Source organism: Myiozetetes cayanensis, unplaced genomic scaffold, assembly GCF_022539395.1.
Source record: "Myiozetetes cayanensis isolate MyiCay16 unplaced genomic scaffold, myiCay2020 scf18, whole genome shotgun sequence".
Classification (NCBI taxonomy): domain Eukaryota; kingdom Metazoa; phylum Chordata; class Aves; order Passeriformes; family Tyrannidae; genus Myiozetetes; species Myiozetetes cayanensis.
Window position 1 is genome coordinate 8,848,662 of NW_026087389.1, and position 22,475 is coordinate 8,871,136.

At 45.5% G+C, this 22,475-nt stretch overlaps 1 protein-coding gene and 1 long non-coding RNA gene across 4 annotated transcripts; one reads left to right on the forward strand and one right to left on the reverse strand.

Annotated features, from left to right (window-relative positions):
* Nucleotides 1–21: 21 nt before the first annotated feature.
* Nucleotides 22–16,305, reverse strand: LOC126638901 (uncharacterized). Of its 2 annotated transcripts, XR_007628716.1 has the most exons (7): nucleotides 16,147–16,305; nucleotides 14,491–15,676; nucleotides 13,932–14,270; nucleotides 7,969–8,137; nucleotides 4,406–4,475; nucleotides 2,955–3,099; nucleotides 22–2,351 (listed from the first exon to the last, which is right to left on the reverse strand). It is a non-coding gene; the product is annotated as an uncharacterized LOC126638901 (long non-coding RNA). The 2 variants fall into 2 exon arrangements; XR_007628715.1 differs by having other exon boundaries at nucleotides 13,932–15,676.
* On the forward strand, nucleotides 2,711–21,667 carry ACOX2 (acyl-CoA oxidase 2). Of its 2 annotated transcripts, none has more exons than XM_050313169.1 (15): nucleotides 2,711–2,900; nucleotides 3,584–3,864; nucleotides 5,174–5,336; nucleotides 7,980–8,131; nucleotides 8,658–8,765; nucleotides 9,483–9,602; nucleotides 10,065–10,180; nucleotides 10,553–10,725; nucleotides 11,777–11,939; nucleotides 12,646–12,836; nucleotides 14,003–14,164; nucleotides 15,098–15,203; nucleotides 17,945–18,162; nucleotides 19,898–20,027; nucleotides 20,931–21,667. In XM_050313169.1, the coding sequence occupies exons 2-15, from the start codon at nucleotides 3,705–3,707 to the stop codon at nucleotides 20,991–20,993; spliced, it is 2,025 nt and encodes a 674-aa protein (XP_050169126.1). In that variant the 5' UTR covers nucleotides 2,711–2,900; nucleotides 3,584–3,704; the 3' UTR covers nucleotides 20,994–21,667. The 2 variants fall into 2 exon arrangements, with proteins under 2 accessions (XP_050169126.1, XP_050169127.1); XM_050313170.1 differs by lacking the exon at nucleotides 2,711–2,900 and adding an exon at nucleotides 3,265–3,289.
* Nucleotides 21,668–22,475: the final 808 nt, after the last annotated feature.

Here is a 22,475-nt window from a genome sequence, read left to right on the forward strand (position 1 = left end):
ATAAACGTAATGAACAGACAAACCAGTGAAGTCTGACACCAATTCCTTTGTTAGTGCTGTGTGAACTTGCTCATCAATCAGCCCTTTTTGTCATCTGCACCCAACACTGAATCCAGTGCTTATCCCCAGACTTCATCTCAATTTGATGAAAGTTTAAGGGCCCAAAAATTGTGGCATCAGGCCTTGTGCTCTGAAACTTCCCATACTGTTTGATTTCCCACTGGACATGGATGCCCACTTGCCTGGCAGGGCAAGACTCACAAAGCCAAGGAAACATGTCCTCGGATTTAATTTAAAAACTCAGGTTTGAACTTACAGGTAATCCTCACACTAGTGAGCTTTCTTCATTATTTTTAAACATTTTTTTTAAGTTCTTTAGCAGCAACCAAAGACCACAGATTAAACATATAAGAAAGAGAGAGGGTGCTTCACACGTACAGGTCACACACACCATGGTCCCTGAGAGCCAGGGTAAAACTGAATGCAGCAAAGCAAATGAAAAGGACTCGTCTCATTACTGATATTGGCACAGATGCCAACATCCCACTCAGAACATGGCAGAGATGGTGCTTGGATGCATTTCTCTGACACCAGGTATTTACTGGAGTTGCCACACTGGGAGGTACATTTTGTTCCAACCCTCCACACCCTGTGGCACTGGTGTGGCCAGTCAGCTCATCACTGGGGGTGAGGGCTCATTCACTAAACTTGTTCTTCAGGTCAGATTTCCAAAACATCTTCCCACCTTTTTGCTGCTTATAACATCATCTCCCTTACTATCCTACTGTGGCAGGTTGTGTACTTAATTTCCTGGAATAAATCACCCAAAGGGACACATCTTCTCTGGGGACTGAGGCCTTTGGTGTGACATGAGACCAGGGGACTCGGGCAGCACTTCGTAGAATGCTTTATCAACCTCTTCCAGCACCAAGCAGTGAGGTTTTGATGGGCTATGCCCCAAAACTTACACTGATCACACACCTCCTTCCATACATGGATGCCAAAAGCAGTTGTTCATATCGTGACAGTTCCTCTTCTATGCAAGGGAGTAAGAAACAATCATTTCTGCTCTTAAAGGACACCTGCCTTTTAGCTATGCTCGAACTGCTCCATCGCCTGGATTTCTCTTACTGCCAGAGCTTTTAATACCAGCTTTGCTCTTTATCCAAGTCATGCTGAGATTTCTTTCCTGTGCATTCACTCCTGAAGTGCTCCTAGATAGTTTGCTGCCATGGTATTTCCTGCCCAGGAACACTTATATTTTGATGCTTGATATATTCCTCATTACTGCCTCAAAAATGGCAAATTCTGGTTTTCTTCCTCAAGCTATTGGTACCTGTTGACTGACCCTGGCCAAACACCCCTGCTCAGGAACTTGCCTCTGCCTATCCTAGGTATTTCTCTATATTTAGATCATTTCCCAAAATTATCTAAAACTGCCACAGACCAAATGGTTTTGCGTTGATGAAAGCATCATGTGAGACCATATGAATTGGCCATGATACTGGTGAGATCCAGCCTTATGGAAATAGGGGAAAAGGTGAAATTATCAGCAACATAATGAGGGTGTGTTCCAACGCACCACAACCAGGTGCTCTTGCGGATTTTGCCAGTTGTCATCACACCTGTGAGATCTCTGGGCACCCAAGGGCACGTGGAGCTGAGGTGTATGACACGCTGCCAGGCGTGCAGCGCCAGTGGCACTCCAGCTCAGACCTCACTAACACAGACTGGCAGTGACCTACCCAGGCAGCACCTGAGCCTGCCCAGATAGAAGCCTGCATGAACATCAGGTTGCAAGTAAATAGTGAAATTCCATGGAGCACTTCAGAAGGATCTAGTGCCTCCCAAGCACTCCCAGCCCCAGGTCACCATGGGATGCGACACTGTGCTGTACAGACCTGAATACAGCACATCCACAGGACACCCTGGGAGTGTGACAGAGCCACATAGCATCTTTAATCTACCAGGCTGATCCCTAACACACTATCCACTGCCCATGAGCACACACACTGCATTGCAGTCAGCTGCTCTGATTGGTTGTTGCTCCTCATGGCTGCTGGGCTTGGTTCAACAAGCTCAGCTCCAGGCTTAAAATTACAGTTACCCAAAACTACATCTGATTTCCCAACCTTTGTTTAACTTCTCACATTAAAGCAAGTCTTTAGTACGAGTGAACTCCATGTGTTCCTTCCCTGAGAAAGCAGTTCCCAACAGGTCTGAAGCAGAAGCACAGACGTGTCGATGAACTATGAGCAGGGGGAACTCCTCTCCCGTCTGTAGTCAGGGTGAGCCCCCGGGGGCGTGGGGGGGGGAGAGCTCCAGCTCCCGTCACTAGAGACCCGGACATCCTGCAGCAGGGCAGATTCAGGATCACCAGGGATGAAGGCAGCACACACCCCACGGCAACCTCCCGTTGCCCTCCGGCACGACCCAGCCTGTGAGGCACATCGCCGGTGTCCAGACTTGCACCCCAAACTGCGGGAAGGGATGAGGGCAGTGCCCTGGCTGTGCTGGGAAAACCCTGAGCGAGTTAAACACACAGGCAAGGAGCAGTGCGAGCCCGAGGGGTGCTCTCCTCCAGCCGGAGCAGGCTGCAAAAACAATACATCAAATTTAAGAACACCAGAAGAAGGGCAGGGTGTCACTTGGGGGACGGAGCTGGAAGCGCAGCCTCCAACGCGCAAATCGGCTGGAGCGCGATCGGAAACAGTCGTGTTTTTAGGCGCAGAGCCCTTTCAGCGCTGGGATCGGTGGGATTTTCCTGCCTGCAGAGGTCAGCACGTGCAGGAACACCCACGGCTCCGGGGACAAGGGCCAAGGGGCACAGGGACGCCGGGAGCCGCGGCCCAGCCAGGGAGGCAGCAGCCGGACGGCTCCCGAGGGACGCGTGGGACAAGGTACGTGGGGGTTCGCGTTCGCACGGAGCGAAGGGAATCGCGGAATTTCCTTACGCGGCCTCACGGAAGAGGAGGCGTCCCGGGCTCCTTCCCGTGACGGCTCAAGGGCAGCGCTGGGCGACTCCAACCCTGTGTACACTGCACCCTGCCCCGGGGCTGTCCTCTCTCCCGAGACAGTAACGCACCTTGAATTAAAGGCCTGAATATCGGAAAAGCAGGAATTAATAACACATTTGCAAGAGGTTCCAGAGTTTACGTTTCTTAAAGTAATGCAATGTTTCGGAAAGGCAGCAGCTTCTTCAAGGGAAAAATAGGATTTATTTCCCACACACGACACCTTTTTTTAACTAGCATCCTGCGATAAATCCTGCTAACATGGGGATTACAAGGTCAGGAGTTAACGTAAATAAAGCTGAGCCCCATGGCAGGACAGAGGGAGCACAGGAAGTGCCTGCGAGCCCCAAGCCAGAAACTCCCTTAAATATTAACACATAGTTGTGGGATATTCCTGCACTAACTGATACAATATTGCAGACAGACTGGGGAAAGAAAAATATTTTATGCTTAAAAATATATCATAAAACCCGAAGTTTGAGTTCTTAAAAGTACCATAAATCTCCACTGTCCATATCATTGCAACAAGGACAGGACAGTGCCTAAATATTCTCACCACCCCCGTGCAGGTACAACATCTTGGCCAACCTACTGAAACCACTCCTCACTGTGCCAACACCTCCATCAGGCATCCACTGACGGGGTGCCAGCACCAGACGAGCCCCGTCCCTTCCCAGAGCAGGCTCCAGGATGGCTCTGCTGGAGACCAGCAAGTACTCGCAGGGCACAGCGCTCGGCAGCGTGAATCCCGACCTGGCCAGCGAGAGGCAAACCGCCTCCTTCTGCGTGGAGAAGCTCACGGCCCTGCTGGATGGTGGCGCAGAGCAGACTCGGATACGGAGGGCGGTGGGTGAGTGAGCCCTACAAGGCCCTGCTGGGGGCCTGGCACAGGCCATGCCTGGGCGTCCCTGCTGTTCTGCTCCTCCTCTGCAGCATGGTGGGGTTTGTGCTTCTGGGCATTTGCTTATCACCCATGTCTTAAAAAAGTGGGAGTGTGGAGCTGGAGTCTTCTCTTACTGTAAATCAACACGATTCCTCCACAGCCACTCCTGCTGTCTGAAGCTTTTCCTCCTCCCTGCTCCCATCCCCAGTGTCTCTCGCAGGACTGGTTAAACTGGAATACAAGAACTGAGGGTTGAGTGTCCCTGTGCCAGTGGGATGTGCGCAGGGGCTTAGTGCTGCTGTGAGCAGTGCACACCATGTGTGAGCCACAGCCAGCAACCCTCCTTGGCACATCAGGCTTAGCCAGGTGGGGAATGTCTTGCGTGGGTTGCTCAGCCAGGCTGAGCTGCTCTCACTCGTCATGAGTGTGCCAAAAACTGACTGTATGCTCAGAAGGAACAGAGGAACCCTCTCTTTTGTCTCTGTAACTACTAACATTATACACTTACCAAACAAGAATGGCACAGGCCACTGGGATCACACAGTTCAAGGTGCCGCTGGAACTCAGTATAATCTTACCTGTGAACAGACAAAGCAAAATGGATCAGGGGCAGTTTTCAGACTGACACAGAAATAGTGACTCTGAGTTGCTTTGCAACACTGCCATAGGCTGGTAACATCCCAAACCAGAGCACTGGTGCTGAGCAAGACACCCAGCAGGCTCCAGCTATTAGCCACCCTCAGGGCAAAATCCAGCTAACCACAGGTCTTGCTGGAACAAGCATGGGAGCAGCAACTGGAGGCAGAGGGATCCATGGCATCTTGAGATTAGGTCAGTTGGTAAGATCATGGTGCTAATAATGCCAAGGTTGTGGGTTAGATCCCCATTTGGGCCATTCACTTAAGAATTGGACTTGATGATCCTTGTAAGTCCCTTTCAGCTTAGAATATTCTGTGATATTCTGTGATTCTGCCACAAAGTCACCCCTTACTCTCTGAACAGCAATGGTACCTTACCCTGCAGGGTCACCATTTCCACTCAACAGACCCCTCATGCTCACTCAGTTCCCCTCCTCCTTCCCCAAACCCACTGCTTTTCAGAGTTAGATGTGACAGCCCTGGGAGCCAGGACTGGCAAAATAAAACCTGCCTACAGGCAGGTGCTAGTAAGTCACAGCATCAGTATCCAAGGGTCCAGTCCTCCCAGGCAGGGCTCGAGGCACTGCCTGCACCTCCCCAGCCCCAGGAGAACCAACTCTTCTGTTGTTGCCTTGCAGTGGAAGCTATCCAATCCGACCCTGTATTTAGCACAGAAAACCAGTATTTCCAGACCCAGAATGAGAGGTACGAAGCAGCAGTCAGGAAGGCTGTTCATCTCCAGAAAAAGATGCGTGAGATGGGATGGACTGAGAATGGACCTGAATATAAGTACATTTACAGGTGATTTCTATTTATTTTTTGTTCATGTACAACTGACTTTTTCCAAGTTTTGGATGCCTACAAGAATCGGCTTTAGCAAAGGCTGGGAGAGACCAACAGCTGACAGAGTAGCTTTGGATAAAAACATGGTGCAGGTTTTTATTTTAGCAGCACACTTGGGAAAAGGGAAAATGGTAGGGAATGGCAGGGAACTTCTCAGAGAGCAGCACATGGGTACAGCGTGATAGATCACAGCAGTTCACAGCCACAATATGATATTTCCACTTCAGCAAGCTCCTTACTTGTGCTACAGCTCTCATACCACCCCTCTGACATTTTTAAATGTATAACCAGTGTTGGAAGTGTTTCAGTTACATTACTGACTTCCAACTAAAGAAAAGATAACATTTTGTCCATCTAGAAAACCCACATTATATTAAAGGGGGGGAAAAAAGGAAAGAAAGAAAAAACTCACCTTAGTTTTTGGGAGTAAATGGGAATAAAATATTTTCACAATCCTTTCCTTCTAAAGTTTTCTTAAAGCTTTTTGTGTGGAGTTGAGCTCCACAATTCAATTACTTGCCCCTCCTTCTTTCTCCCTTTGCTAAATAAATTCTTGGCTCGCTGTTGCCTGGTGGGGTCTTTGCTCTTTGGTGGGGTCACATCCCCAGCAGGAAGGTGCAAGTTCAGAAGTGTCATCAGAGGTGCAAAGGCCCTTACACTTCACCACTGACACTCAGAGCCACTTTCCAGCATTTCATAGAATCCTAGCACAGTTTGGGTTGGAAGGGACCTTTAAAAGTCCTCTAGTCCAACACTGCAGTGAGCAAGGACATCTTCATCTAGATCAGAATGCTCAGAGCCCCTTCCAGCCTGACCTGGAATGTTTGCAGGGATGGGATGTCCACCACCGCTCTGGATAAGTTGTTCCAGTGTTTCACCACCTTCATTGAGAAAAAATTCTTCCTTATATCTAGTCTAAATCTACATTTTTTAGTTTAAAACCATTACCTCTTGCCCTATGGTGACAGGCCCTGCAAAAAGGTTTGTCTCCATCTGTAATTTTTTATGCTAAACTCTACACCACCTACAGTGAGCGGGACTAATGAAGGTGGAACTCTTCCATCAAGAGCTCTTGGACCTGATCATTATATTCCCATTTAAAAGCATCTCTCCACTCCTCCCTCAGTAGAAAAAAGAAATCCCAGCAGATTTTAAAACCTGATGAAATTCCACCCCCTCTCCCACCCAGGTGTGCTTTTATCAGGCCCCCTGATGCTGAGGGCTGTGGCAGGGACAGCCCTGTGTTGTCCCATTTTGCTGGATTAGGAGCAGAGCTGCCTGGCAGGGCAGCTCTTGCCTGATGAAACACCAGGTGAGCACCAAGCTCTTATGACAAAATCCCGGTGCTCCCGGTGCCAGGCACAGTGAATCACTCGCACAATTTAAAATCGAGCTTTTCAAATTGCAGCTAAAGGAACGTTATTTCTGGACAGGCTGCCAAGGATTCATTAAGTCATTTTCTGTTAATCAGAGCAATTTCCTTTTAACTTCTTTGTTCATATTTTTCCCCCCACTGTTTCAGCATGATTGATTCTCTCTCAGGGCCAGTATAAAAGAAAGGTCAGAGTCATTTGTTAACAATAAAAGGTATCTATGTGGAAGGAGATGCTCACTAGAGCACTGCAGTAAAGCAATGTGCTAACAGCCACCCAGCTACTGAGAACAGCACAGCCACTTACTTGTACATGTACCTATAGTGTGAGGTGATTCAACCATATTTGAGGAATCCCAGGAAGAGGGACTGTATTCCTCATGTTTTGTTAGGATTTCTCACACACATAAGAAGCTTAAAACAGATTAATTTCTGATTTGCACCATGGAAATGGCTGTACCCAATTCCCATACACAGTTTCTGGAATAGTGCTTTTTAGGATGTATGCAGAGGGTGATGGCAAAGGGCCTGACCAGACAATAAACCAGGTGTTATACAGATGTATTTGAATTTTCCCACAAGAAAACAACATGTCAAGTCAGGCCAAATCTCCATGAACCCCAGTATTGTTCACTGACAACAACAGAAAACAAACACGCAGCAAAAAGTACAGCAACAAACCCAACATACCAATCTATTTCCCCAGAATGGGAAGGCTCAAAAAATCCAGATACCTACAGGTGTAATTCAGTCTAATGTGCCCCACAGTGAATTGCCAGGGTTTGGGGGTTTTTAAGAAGGGTGGTTTTTTTTTTGGGGTTTTTTTGACTTCTTTAGTTTAGCCTCAAAATATTACTTAAATAATCAGGAAATAAAATAAAGATATGAAGGGCTCGCAAGCCTCAGAGCCACAGGAGCTTTGGAGCCGGGCTGTGTTTTTAGCTGAGCATCTGCTACTCAGAACAGATAATTCCTCCAAGAACAACTGAAATAATGAGCGAGCAACACTTAAGCAAACTGATATGAAAGAAGGAACAAAAGCAGCTTGGAAGAGCTCTTTTCCTGCAACACTGTGCTGCTGCTGGCTGCTGGATAAAGTATGACAAAGCAGAAATCAAAAGGCAGCAGGTGGTACCGTCTGGTGATCACTACAGGGCCACTGCCTCATTCATTCATCACATGCCTGGAACTTCACCCCTTTAAAAATACCCCTTGTACCTTCTCCACAGGGCACTGTCAGGGGACGTTGCGTTTCTCCTTCACCGTGTCTTCATGAGAAGTATTTCAGTGCTGGGCTCTGACAAGCAGATTGCCAAGTGGATTCCTCTTGCCACCCAGCTCCGGCTCATTGGAAGCTACGCCCAGACTGAACTGGGACACGGTAAGGCTGTGGGAAAAACACAGCATTTCCTTAGGACAAAAGCCTGCAGCCAAATGCTCATGGAATCATGGAAATTTGAGTCCAAACTGTCCATCCTTCCCTGGGGAGGGGGGTGGCTGGGTGGAAATGCCTCCTGCATGTTAGAGGTCGATGTCCTCAGCATTCCTTTGCAAGCTGGAGAGGCACTGGCTTTGGTTTTGCCAATATGGAAAAATTAACAAGGGTGAGGGTGAAAGCCCATGGTTAGACAGCAGGCAGTCACCAGCAGGGGAGGGGATCAGCCAGGCAGCTTGTCCAGCTGATGGCTGTCACCAGGAGCCCAGCAGATGCCCAAGTACCACAGGGCTCAAGAGATTTGTGCAAGACATGGTGTGGGGTCATTGCAAGCATTGTCCTGTGGTTCTTGTCAGAAGGGTAAACCACAAAACCCTGACAATGCCCACACCAGCCCCCAGGGACCCTTCACTCCCTCCATCCTTGTGTTACACCAGGAGATAATTTTTTTTTTAAATTTCTTTTTTTAAAGGCACATATCTTCAGGGTTTGGAAACAACAGCAGTCTTTGATATTGCTACTCAGGAGTTTATACTGAACACACCAAAGATCTCTGCCATGAAGTGGTGGCCTGGAGACAGTAAGTACCGCACAAAATATTTTGGGTTTCCTCATTTGTCCCCTTCACTTACTCCATCTACCCTGCTTAAGCTCCATGTTTGAGGGTCCAGGTGCTAGCAGAAGACTTCTGTAAGAGATGCACTCACTGAGAGGCAAGAAAGGGGTTTGTCCAAGTTCTGAGGCCAGAAGGGAGCCACCATCCTCTACCAAAACCCCATGGGTGGCAGGGCTGGAGACCTTCACTCAGGCAAACTCCTGCCTCTGCAGGAATAAACCTTCTCTTTCTAAATAATACTCAGGCAACCAAAACCTGCAGGGAGGTCATCAGCATAAAGGATTCAAGTCATCAGACAGTCTCAGCATAAAGGATTCAAGTGTGAAATTCTTTGCTCCCTTCAGGAAGGTATTTCACAGAAAATAACTGGAGTCACTGCAGCAGCCACAGCACTTCCCACTCTCTCAGCACTGCATGAGCTTTAACTGCTTATTTTTTCTCATATTCTCCTGCAAAACTATTAATCCAAGCCTCATGGGCAGCAGGAGTGGCAGAATGATGGTGCAGCTTCTGAGAGCCAAGAGCAGGCTCAGCTTTAGGCTTCCAGCAGCTGTGGCTCACCCCTGTGCTGACCCCTACCTTCGTGGGATTGAACACACAGTTACACTGACCACTCTCAACCGTGGAAGTGTTTGTGCTGTACCTCGTCTTAAGGGCATGGGGCTGTTTTTCTTCTTGCAGTGGGACGATCAGCGACCCACACAGTGGTCTTTGCTCAGCTGTACATCCATGGGAAGTGCTATGGCATCCATCCCTTCATCGTGCAGATACGCAGCCTTGAGGACCATTCACTCTGCCCAGGTAAACAACCCCAGACACCACAGCCCTTGTGCAGGTGCTCTGCCTATTTTGCCCTTAAATGTTTTCTAAAACATTGGGCCCAGGGAGAGTTACAACTGCCAAAACCAAGCCAAGACAGATACCCAAGGCGTAGTTATCATTAACCTCAACCTTCTTATCTAAAGAGAAATCTAACATATCCTCAGGCATATTCAGACCAAGCCCTCATAGTAACCAGAAGCCTGGCCTGCTCTGAGCACCTCTCCATTAACACCTGAGTTCTGGCCCTGGCCAACACAGATCCATCTGTTGATGGATCATGGAAACAAACTACCACAAGGCATTCGAATGCCTGTTTCACCCCTCAGGCGAGATCTTCCATGCTGGGAAAGAAGCCCTTCCCTTGAAATCCCCAGCCTGACACCAAATGGGGAGAAAAGAGTTCAAGTGGAAGTAAGCAGGCTCTGTTTTCTCCTACTGCAGGCATAACTGCCGGAGACATCGGTCCCAAAATGAATTTTGAGGCCATTGACAATGGCTACCTCATGCTGAAGAACGTGCGCATCCCCCGGGAGAACATGCTGAGCAAGTTTTGTGAGGTATGTGTGGACTCACATCACAGACTCACCCATCATACTCACTGCACAACCAGAGAGACGACAGGGACCTGCCTAAATTTAGGACAGAAATCTTCCTTTGAGGTGTCTGCAAGCCTCTGAGGTTTTATCAAGGGCAGAATTTACCTGAATCCTAAATGAAACTTGGTGTCAAGAACTCCACATTCAGAGGCTGGCAGAACCTATCTCAGCCAGAAACAGTAAGAGTTTGTCTCTTTAAACAAGTATCTTCCATCCATCACACACAAAAACGTTGTTTACATTCAGCAAAGGATTTTTCTGTCTGTTTTACTCTATGCTTAGTGATTACACAGCCACCTTACACAGCCATCTAACACCCTCTCCCTACTCCAGGTTCGACCAGACGGCACCTACATAAGACAGGGGTCACAGAAGATTAATTATTTCACCATGACTACAGTGCGCATTTCCCTCATTTCAGACGAGGTTCTGACCCCCCTCATGAAAGCCTGCACCATTGCCATCCGCTACTCCGTGGTTCGCCGGCAGTCCAAGTTAAAGCCTGGGTAATGCCACACAGCCTGCAGCAGTGGGGTGGGGACTACACACCATGTTCCCCTGCACCAGTTTGTGCTTCTGCTTTTCACCTTATCTTTCAGCCCATCACCGGCTGATTTCCTGGCCCAGACAGGGCATGACGAACATGCTCCCCCGTTATTTACATTAACGAGCTTCTGTAACGTTTACAGTTCTTTCCAAGATAAGTTTCATAGTTTGAATAGCTCAGCAGTTCACACAGGCAACTTATTTTTTTATGACTGGCCTTCTCCTAGTGCAATCCTGTATCTCAGCAGAATCCAGACAAAGCAGACAAGTTGCTGAATTCTTATTCCATAGCATCCTACTAGTGGGTGCAACGTTAAAATACCTTCCAACATCCTGAAATCCAACATCCACACTTTACAACACCAAATTGTATTAATCTGGTAAGAATCCCTATTATTTTTAATTTGAATGAATTACAAAAATTTCCATTTAGATCTCATGTCAAAAGCAGAAGGATCCTAATGAGAACGTGGTTTGGTGCAAGCACAAACCAAACAGAAGAGCGGAGCATGCTGAACAATTGTAATAACCAATCCCAACGACTGAAGTCCTGAGTGTACTAACCACAGAAAAAGAGGTAAAGAACATCCAAAAAAAAGCTCAAAATAATTTAGACATTTTCAGAGGAACCTATCTACAGCCAGGGCACAAAGATTCTGTTTGAAAAGCAGAAATTTTTCAGGGTATAGTAACACCATCTCCCCTGGAACAACTTGCTGTCCTTGAAGTCTTCATCCTTCTCCTCTCTCACAGTTCCTCTGCACTGAGGCTTTTCTGTGTTGTTAGGCTGGTTCATCAACACAGCAGAAAAATCCCTTTTTTTTTTTTCTCATAAGGGTTTGTTTCTCCAACAGCTCAGCTAGCTGGGCAGGTTTGCTGCCACACCATCAGCTCAGTCCTGTTCACACACTGCTTCTTGGTAATGAAAAATGCCATTTTTCATTCTGCAGCTGAAACAATAGCTATGGCTGTGTCCACACTTTCCCTGCTTCATCAACTGTCTTCCAACAGGGAACAAGAAGCAAAAATCCTTGACTACCAGACTCAGCAAGAGAAACTGCTGCCCCAGTTGGCAGCAGCCTATGCCTTTCACTTCATCAACGATTACCTGCAGGAGCTGTTTGACAGGGGGTACAGAGAGATCCAGAGGAAGAACTTTGACATGCTGCCAGAGGTGAGCTGCAGCAGGATTAGCTCATACAGCACTTCTCATCTCCGGATATCAAAGGATTTTAGCAAACTGGACAAGCATTCCTCTCACTAGAGAACTGGAGAAAGAAGAAGCACTAGGAGATTAAATGGTGTGTCCCAGGTCCACAACCAGTCAGCAACAGCATTCGCTCTACCGCCCCAAATTTTTTGTTATGGACAGTATTGCAGAGCGAAAAGTCCTTGAAAAGCGTGTCCATTTGCTAAAACCTCGTTCCAAGTGGTTGGTGGCACAAAGTTTTACTTTACAACTTCAAATGCACATGCAAATACTCACTTCTGAGCCAAAATCAAAAATGTGACTTTTTAGATGGAACAGAAGATTTTGCAATTGGGTGCTTGAAATGAAACACACTCTGAACAAAGGTGGCCGAAGCCACAGCTGGTTGGTAGAAACCCCAAAATGCGTAAACTGACTACAGGATGCCCAGCAGGAGGGTGTGCAGCATCCCAGGCAGACACCAAAGGCCAGGCTCAGGGAGCTGGGTGCACCAGGAAGCAAAGGGGGACCCGACAGGGATTTCATGTCCAGATATCGCACAAGATTAAAAAAGGAAATTTATTCTAAGGATTGTTTTAGAACAATCCACCAGTAACTTAGAACCAGTAACTTAGAACTTCCACCAGTAACATTCTGCTTTTGGATTTTTTCTCTTTTTGTTTTTTAACAGCTCCATGCATTGTCTTCGGGCTTTAAAGCTGTGATCACTCACCACTCCACTGCAGCAGTGGAGATCTGCCTCCGGGCCTGTGGGGGACATGGCTACTCCCTGCTCAGTGGACTCCCTTCTTTGTATACCAAAATACTTGCCTCTTGTATTTATGAAGGGGAAAACACCATTTTGCTCCTGCAAACTGCCAGGTAACAATTCAAATATGTGCATCTAAAAGCCTGTCCCCTCATTTATTCAGCCTCTACCACTTCTCCGAAACCAGTAAAACCAGCTACTCCTTTCTCACAGCACCTTCTAAAAATATAGCTCAGGACATAAACTATTCATGTCTTCTGTCTAACAGGCATGGAGGTTGTGTGGGAATTGGATTATCTCTTCTATTTTTGGTTTGGGGACGTATGCAGGTGCTGCTCTGCATAACCTCATTTTCCTCTTTGCCTCTTAGCACAGCAAACACATTGCTATACAAGTTTTGTGGTTTATTTTTTAAGCAACCAGTGTAACAATGGTACAACGTAACACAATACTGGTAAAAGTGAGGCCAGAACACAATATTGGTAAAGTGAGATTCAGAGAAAACAAATTTGTTGGATCCTGAAAGTAGATGGATGAGTCATGCTCCAAGAACACCATTCTCCTCTGAACACCCAGTCTGATGTTTATCCAGAGTACATGAAATATATGAGAAAAACTTCAGCTGCTTGAACTTTTAGTAATGTGTGTTTTTACTAGAAGGAGAAAACCAGTGCACTTCCCAGGGACAGAGCAACCACATAGCTCTTTGCTTGCATGCAGACACTTCTGCACTCATTACTGCTTCTTCAAGAAGCAAGATCAACAGCAAGGTCAAGAGAAATGCTGTAACTTTTTAATTCCAGACCTGGTCAGTCTAGCTCACAGCAGAGGTGCCAGAAAATAAGGGAGTGGGGAATTCTCCTTGTACACAATCTCTGACAAAGGGTCTCATGTTTGTTAAAATAATGTGAGTGCGTGTTGGGGATCACAGAGGGGAAGACCAAACCACCACTAAGATTCCCAGACCATTAAAACTCAGGTTGCAAAGTTGATAATGTATCTAATCACCATGCTGCTGAGACTGCTAATAGCCACAGCAAGTTTCTGCTGAAAAACCCATCACTACAGGCTGCTGTAGTGTTAAGTACAGTAGACAGGCTACCCCTGAGAGCATCACAGATCAGGTTACTGCAAATAACATGCAAAACAAAAGGTCATTACTCGTTCAAGTCCATTCTGGACCACTGCAGCACCTTGCTGCTCCTTACCTGCTCCCACTTTACTTTTTGCTGTGTGCAGATCACCACCATACCCTGCTCTGACTTTGCTCTCTTCCCAGGTTCCTGATTAAGTGCTTCATGGCAGCCAGTGCTGGCCAGCCTGTTCCACCATCTGTCACTTATCTGGCTGCAGTGAAACCTGGGAAGTGTCCAGCCAAGAACAAGTCGGATTTTCTCAGTCCACATATTTACACTGAGGCCTATCAACACGTGGCACTCAGGTCAGTACAGAGGATGGGAGACATCAGAAATCTGTTAAGGGCTCAGCTTCTTCCTTCCTTTCAAGGGAGGTAAAATAAGTTACACAAGGAGTGGCACCATCCGTTCCTGAAAGAGAAAAGGAAGACTACAAAGGATTAACAGCCATGTCAGATGTTCAGTATGGAGCAGAAGTTCTTAAGCCACGTGCTACCAAACAACTACGTCCACAGAGTTGGTGGCACCGTTTAAGTAAATCCCAGACCACATCACTGAATTGCCATCCAGAAAAACCTTTAGGCAACTGGATCCTGAGCAATTTTATACAGAATGTTAAAATTTCACATACCTGAGAAAGGGATGTTTGTTTTCAATTAGCACCACAGTAAACACACAGCTTCTCATTCTGTCTGTAGCCTTTCAACTACACATTCAGCCACTCAACACAAATAATAATGGTACCATGAGTGGTCTCATTGGAATTTTGTGCAGTTATGGGCTGTATAGGTGTCATCTCTGAAAACCAGGTAAACAGACAACCCTGCTGTCATTGAAACCACTGTAAAACCAGAGGCACTCTTGCAAAATCAATGGGAGCAGGATCTGAATCCCTGTGTAGAAAAGGAGAAACATAATGTAAGAGCAGTCCAGTATTACTATTTGTTTTGCAAATTCTCCTTACAAACACGACACAGGAAAAGCTCAGCCAACCCCTTGGTAAACCACCCTGGAAGCTGAGAAGGCAGAAATCCTCCAATACCAGGATGGTCTGGGTGCTTCCCCAGTTTGTACTCAGATTTTGTGTGATCTGAGCTCGCTCACACTCAGTGTAGATGACTCCAGGTGTCAGAAATGCCAGTTTGCCATCCAAGCACACACGACTCCGATTGAGAACCGTGTGCATGTGGGCTGCTCCATCCACAAACAGTATGCCTTATGCTTTTTCAATTTTCCAGGCTCATAGGCAGCACAGCAGCTAAACTACAGGATTTGATCCAGTCTGGAGCCAAGAAGTACGACGCGTGGAACCAGTGCACGGTGCAGCTGGTGCAGGCTGCAAAGGTTAGCAAAATTTATCTGCTTATTTGATGTTTGTCTTTTTGATGCAACATGCAAAGAAATGGCAGGATTAGCTTAAAGCCTCAGTGCTATTTATTGTTTCCTGTTGGCATCTAAGGGACACCACAAAGACCCTCATTGTGATCTGCATGGTGGAAAAATCATAGCAAGAAGCAATTCCTGATCTGAAAAACTTGCTCTCTGAATAGGCCAGGTAGAAAAGACTATGAGAAGAAATGAAAGGGAGAAAAGTACCTTCACAGTTATGCTACCACTGCTAGCAGAATCAGGCATCCCATATCCTGAAACAAGAACCCACTATCTCCAGCCAACATTCATCTTTTTGTTAGAATCCAACATTTCTGGCTCCCAGAGGGAAGTCTTACCAAAGCCACCCCACTGAAAGCTGGTAGAGTCACAGCAAGGGTGAAACATGCCTGGTATTTCTTCCATCTGCCTCTCCCAAGGAAAGATAACTGCAGGGAAAACAATGGAAACCAGTGATAAGTGCAATGTTAACTATGACTGGAAAAAAAAATCAAAGTCAGATTAATAACACATGCTTTCAGATGAAGTAGGATTGGGACAGCAACATTTGTTCCCCAAAACAAGGGTGAGTTAGTGCAGAACTAAGCAGAAAACAAAGCAGGAGGGGAGAAAATCCCTAAATTTCAATGAAAACTAAACCCATCAATATTTCTGTATCTCCAAAAAATATTTTTTTTTTTTAATATGCAATTAAGTGCAATTCCTCTACAATTATGGTGAAGGTCTTCCTTCCTTCCTTCCTTCCTTTGCTGAGGAAAGGAAGGTTTTGAAACAGATCCATGATTTTAACTTCACTGAATTTTTAATGAAAAACATCTCGTTGTAATCTACCATTCAGCCAGACTGAAATGGACTCAGCAAGAAGCCCCTGACAGGGAAAAAGGAACCCTACACATACCTGGCAGGGGTGATCACCACCATCGTGGTGGTTTCAGAGTAGGGACCAACCCCCTTGTAGTCAGTCAATTAGATGAAGTCCTTGATGAGTCAAACCTTTCTCAGCGACAGCCAAGATCCTTTCACAACCATGGGAAGCGTTAACACAAGCACAGATACAAATCCTTCAAAACAAGAACTCACTGAGTAAGGGAGCAAAGACTTGATCTCAGTAGCAGCATTTTTTGTGGTCACCTGTCCACCGGGCATCACCCCACATATTCAATTAGACAGACTCACTGGAAGCAGCAAATATTCAATGCTGTGACCTTGAAAATAAGCAGAGAAACTTGCCTCAAAAACAAAGGAAAGCTCCCATGAACAAAGTGACTTTTAAAAATTACCTTCCCAATAATTGTTTAAATGTAAATATATTTTTAGGGCCATGAAACAGAAGCAAAATGTTCCTGTTCAAGATTACCTTTAGAAAAAACTCTGACCAGCACTCCCTGCATACAAACCTGAACAAGTTCTTTCCTCCTGCACCCACTCAAATGGGGGGGCCAAGGTCTCTGGACCTTAGAGGAGGGGAGATCATATATCAGAGGAGATAGAATCCAACTCTCTCTGAGGAGCATGGAGGAGAATGAACCTAGACATGGGATTAGTCAGAAATAAACCATTTCTGAAGAGCCTAACATATGCAGAGGGCTGGCTGTGGTACTGTCCGTGGTGACTGTGCTGTTAGACTCTTCAGAAAATGAGATCTGGGACCCCAAAGTTTCTTAAATAATTCATGGACAGGAAGAGTCACCCAAACCCCTTGAGTTTGCCCCATAACTTTAAAATCTTGATATACTGCTGCCTTCTTGGGGCACTTCTGTATTTACTTCTTATCCCACACTTTCCCTGGAGACTCACCCACACGACTGGCATAGCAGCTCTATGAGCTGATGCCTGCCAGCTCCCAGCTGAGTAGCTCAGACACTGGGCAGACTCCCCACACGTTAATTGCTTGAGGAGACACTCAGCTTCTCAGGCAGGTTCTGCAGTCCATGCTGCTCCACCGTGCCAGCAGGAAGAGCTTCAGTGCAGGTGTGCCACGCTTACACCCACAGCTGGGAGGAGAACTGTGCAGTGGGGGAGTGGAGCCACACAGATCCCACCACCAACAACCACCCACAGCAGTGTCAGCATAGCAAGAGTCACCCCACAGACAGGTGGGGTCAACCTGCTTCGTTAGCTCTGGACCTCAGCTAATAGTTTTGTAATTTGGCAGTCAGGGACTCTACTGGTGTCTGACCCAGAAATTACCAGTTTTCTTAAAACCACAAAAGCAGGAGATAAGTTGGATTGTTCTTCTGTGACAATGGTGTTTCCAGAGCCAAAGCCCTGTAGACACTGATCCCAAAGTACCCTGAGCCCGAGGTCTTCAACTAAAGAGTTTTCTTCTGTTGATGTACAATCAAGATTCACTTGCTAGGGGTCAACACAAGCACATTCCAATGTATTTCCTTCACACAAACTCTTTGGGATATTAATCAGAAATATTTAGAGTAGGTACTAACTTGATTTCTGAAGCAGTTTTCTAGAGTTTACAAATAGCACAGTGTTGACTCTTTACAAGCCTAGTTCTGTCGTCTGCTGTGGCTGTAAGACATGAATGCAAAAGGCCTGGTCACCCAGCAAACAAAGGATACAGACTGGAGAAATGCCAGGGAAATGAAAAGGTTTTATATTCTTTGCAAGAACATTTGAGTCACTTGGCCTACTAAGAGTGTTTTGAGGTGCATTCACTGCTGATTGCGTTTGTTTTCCAGGCTCACTGCCACTACATCACAGTGAAAAACTTTGCAGAAACTGTGGAAAAACTCGAGACCAAGGCTGGCATCCAGAGGGTTATGAAACATCTCTGTGACCTCTTTGCACTACACGGGATCTTCTCGAATGCAGGGGCCTTCTTGCATGATGGATACATATCTGCAGCTCAGATGGACATGGTCACAGCATCCTACCTGGACCTCCTGGCTGTCATTCGGTGAGCTGCTCCAGCAGGAGACACACAGTTTGTCCCTGTAATAGATATAAAATGGTGCTACTGTACCTATGGCAACATCTCCACAGTCAATTCACCTCGTTCGGTTTTTATTTTCATTGCCTGGCAGCACTATAAATTGATTGAAACATCTACACAGAGCTTGTTTTCATGGTAAAACAGACCGTGACAAGTGTCCAGCTCCTCTGCAATCTCTGAAAGTTCTGTAACATGAAATCTTAAATTATAAATGAAGAAGTCCTGAACACTTTATACCATTTTCAGTAGAGCGAAAACAGGAAAATACGTAGTCAGAGCAGCACTGGCAGGAGGCAGCCACAGCAACCCATCACACACTGCAGAGTCTGCTCAAGCTGCAGCTAATACAGCCCACTCTGTTGCCATGGCTGAGCTGCAACTGGTACCCAAACAATCCTGCCTACAGCTACTTCAGATGCATCTGCTCGACACCATTTGTCACTAACTCTGTGAACTCTGAGTTATGTTAAGGTTTTCACTTACCACAACACTCACAAAGGCCTTTTGACAAAGCATTCCTCTTTCACTACTCAGTGCTATTTATTTAGAACAGATTGTGGTGCAGAGAAGTGAGTTTTATGTAAAATTCTACTTAAGCCACCTGGAGAGAAACAAGAATACAGCACAAGCAAGGGCTGAATGGGGCTGAGCCAAAGAGCAAGGCTTTTCAGAACTGATCATAGAATCTGAGTTAAGTGATGAGCATAACATTTGCAAAAGACTAACATGTTGTCATCTCTGGAATTCATAGCAACTTCTGTGTTAGTCCATGCCTTGTTAACAGGATTCAAGAACGAAGTGAGTATTTATGCATTTACAATTAGTAGAAAGAATACAAACACTTCTGGTCTGTAGCAAAATCTCAGCCTTTCCCAAACCCCCAAACAGCCCTTCCTCAGAAGGAACTGGAAGATGCAAATGCCAACATTTGAGCAAAACATTTTGCATCCTGGTACCTTGGATGTGAGGTACAGCCAGCACGACTTCCTACACCCAGGACAGTGGGAGGACAAGGAAAGAGAAACCATCTCCTGCTTAGAAGAAGCTGCCTATGCTGTAGCTCTCAGTTGCTGTCAGACTGGCCCCTGGTGCGGGTCAGGGTTGCTTTGCTCTTACAGCCACAAAGAGAATAAAAGACCTCAACACCTCATGATGAGGTAATAGAAACACTGAAAGGTAGATGGAGGCTGGAGATCAGCAAAGCACTTCACATCAATCCAATGGCAACCTTATTCCATTTTGTAAGACAAACACACACAGTGTGAGAAAAGTAAAACAAGACAAAAATCAAAAGAAAGAACTGGCAGAGACTGCTGAGAAAACATCTGACATGATATTGAGTCCTGAATTGAGGAATCAGGGACAGAGCCCAGATGATTACAAGACCCTGCAACACCCATTCAACAGTGTAGACAACTCAGGGCATTAGTAGAACATCACAGAATTGTTAGGGTTAGAAGGGACCTCTGGAGATCATCTAGTTCAACTCCCCTGCCAAGGCAGGGTCACCTAGAGATGCCTCTGACGAATCAAAACAAGCAGGCTTTTCCCCCAGTATAGACAAGGAGGAAAACTGGCGCAGACCTTCTAGGCTGAGGAAGCTGGACAACTGACTTCCAAGTTTATCTTTGATTTATCTTCCCACCTTACAAAGGAATAGCTGCTTCAGTAACACAGATGTCACTGCTCTGCTCTGTAGGAAGGATGCAGTTCCACTGGTGGATGCCTTTGACTTCACAGACAAGAGCCTGAACTCCGCGCTGGGCAGTTACGACGGGCAGGTTTATCAGCGGCTTTATGAGTGGGCTCAGAAGTCCCCCACCAACAAGGTATGGATGGGTTACAGCCAGCCAACTTCCCCATTAGCCAGGGCAGAAAACGTTTGCCTTCCTTCTAATAAAAGTAATACAGATAACAGATAAAAGACATGAGCTTTTAATTCCTTCTACCTCACTCTGAACAATGACCTGTGAGGCTCCAGTCGTGCCACCCGTAGTCTGAGTTCAGACATTTAACCTAAAAATGAGTTAAGAGCCTGCAGAGTACTAGAGCCTGTGCCAGGGAGCTGGGCTGTCATGTGCCACCCATGTGGTTTTGGTTTTTAAATTTGTATCACTGAGGTTACATTGTACAAAATAAGCTAAAATAAGTCTGTTTACATATTATGAAACAGCACTAAATACAGTGTATTTTATATACACTGATACCAGTGCAAAACTTGAGTTTTTTAATAATATGTTTAACCAGAATGAGTATAAATGTTAAACAAGGCAATTTCATCCTTCATGGTCTTTAGAACTTTACTTTCTCTTCTTAATTCATCCATACTGTGGAGTAATGTAAAATTCTGCATGATGTAAATATGCATTGCTCTGTTTGAAAACTCATTTTGCCCTAAGTGAGATTTTTACTGTGGTAATCAGCAGCTCTTTGAAATTCTACAGCTGAACACAAAATTTGCCTTCAGCAAACATTCAGGTCCAAGCATATTTTTTGAAGTTAAACAGTATGCTGTCCCATTTGGATGAGTTGTGTGCTGGTTATGAAGGACAGCACATACTATAGGGAACAAGATCTTGCACATAGTTGAAATAGCTGGTGGTTTGTTGTTTGCTTTTTTTTTTTTTAATAGTCTAGCTTTCTGTATTTCAGACACTGTTCCTAAGAAAAAAATTATAGCCTTTCCATTCTTAATTGCCATTAATTCCCTTCCACATTCTCTTTCTGAACAGATGAGCCCAGCCTACGAGAGGTATTTGAAGCCACTTCTTCACAACACACTATCGAAATTATAAAGAACGTGTTCCAAGTGAAGGACACACGTTTCCTCCTGTTCTTTGTGCAGCAGTACATTTATGAAGCATCAGTAATGACTAATCAGAATTAATAATCAGTTGCTTACTTGCAGTTACAACAAGTAGGAAAGATTCTCAGAGAGCCATTTGCAATTAGACAGATGCCAAGCAGCGCTGAGTGGTACCCGCTGCCATGAGACAGTCCAGGAATGGTCCAGGGTTCACTGTTTTCTAACCTGAAGTGTCCTGACAGCATCAAAACAAAGAGCTTCCTTGTTCTTTTTCTAAATCCACTATATGAGGATTAAGGAAGAAAAAAACCCCACCACCACATTATGAACCCCCTCTCAGGGTGCTGGAACTATACAGTGCCTTCAGAAAAACCCCAAAACCACCAACTGTACTGAAAAATCCAGTGAAGGTAAAATTATGATCCTTGGTTTCTAAGAACAACTTGTTCTCTTCGATCAAAAAGTATATTAGAAACTACATCTGTTTGGACAATTAAAATAGCTCTTGACTTGCTCAGCAGTGGAATATTCCTGCCTAATGAAGATTCAGACAAAGCTGATGCCAGCTTCAGTCTGCAGAATTTACCTTCCCATTAATAGGGCTGCTCATACTGTCTTTCTATAAATCTTGGTCTCCAATAAAGTGTATTATTTGGAATACTGCTTATCTAATTATTATACTTCATAATTATGGAAAGGGCAGGCTGATCCAGGCCAGTCATTAATTTGCTAGTAAATGAAGTGTTGCAAAGTACATCTTGTGATTATAATTCAATGCCAGTTAACACAGATATTTCTTACCACGTGTGGCAAGAAAGAAACAACCACTTTTCCTGAGCTTCATCAGTTCTGCTTCTCTTCCCTCCCTGATAGGAAATATAAAGCTCTTGCTGCTGCCTTTTATTACGTAAGTCAAAAACCTGCAATGTATAAACAGGGAGAGACAAAATATGATAGAGATATACACCCCTGAGACAGGCCTTTAGAGCGAGAGATGGAATGGAAAGTTCCCACCCACTTGTGACAAGAACTTCATGGGAGAACACGATCCACTCCACAAAACAGGTATCAACTCTCTTACTCCCAACAGCATTCAAGTTAGAGCATAACCAGAAATTCTATTCATAACTATGACAAAATGCCCAGGATAAGCAGAAATGTCGATGTGAAATGGAGTAAAGCCACAGAACTTGAGTATCACCAGAAACAGCACTCGGCAGTTAAAATTAAAAAGTTACTAGATATAGTCCTGATGAACCAGATAATACTATTTACCAGCTACAGTATTGAGGCTCTGTGTTCCCTTCATCCCTATCCCTTTAGCCAGTCCAAATACCTGCCATCCTTCTATCAGTCTAAAGCAGTTTTCAGAACACAAGCTTTGTCTATAATGAAGATATTTGACTCAACTGATTAACAGAGAAAGGAACAAATTATATCATTAATGGAGGAAAATGGGGCCCTACCAGAG

Bases quoted from the DNA above. Each gene is read 5' to 3' on its own strand.
- ACOX2 (XM_050313169.1), top strand. From the start codon at position 3,705: ATGGCTCTGCTGGAGACCAGCAAGTACTCGCAGGGCACAGCGCTCGGC. The intron at 10,181-10,552 runs GTATGTGTGGAC...TCCCTACTCCAG, and splicing joins TGCTGAGCAAGTTTTGTGAG to GTTCGACCAGACGGCACCTA. The intron at 15,204-17,944 runs GTTAGCAAAATT...TTTGTTTTCCAG, and splicing joins AGCTGGTGCAGGCTGCAAAG to GCTCACTGCCACTACATCAC.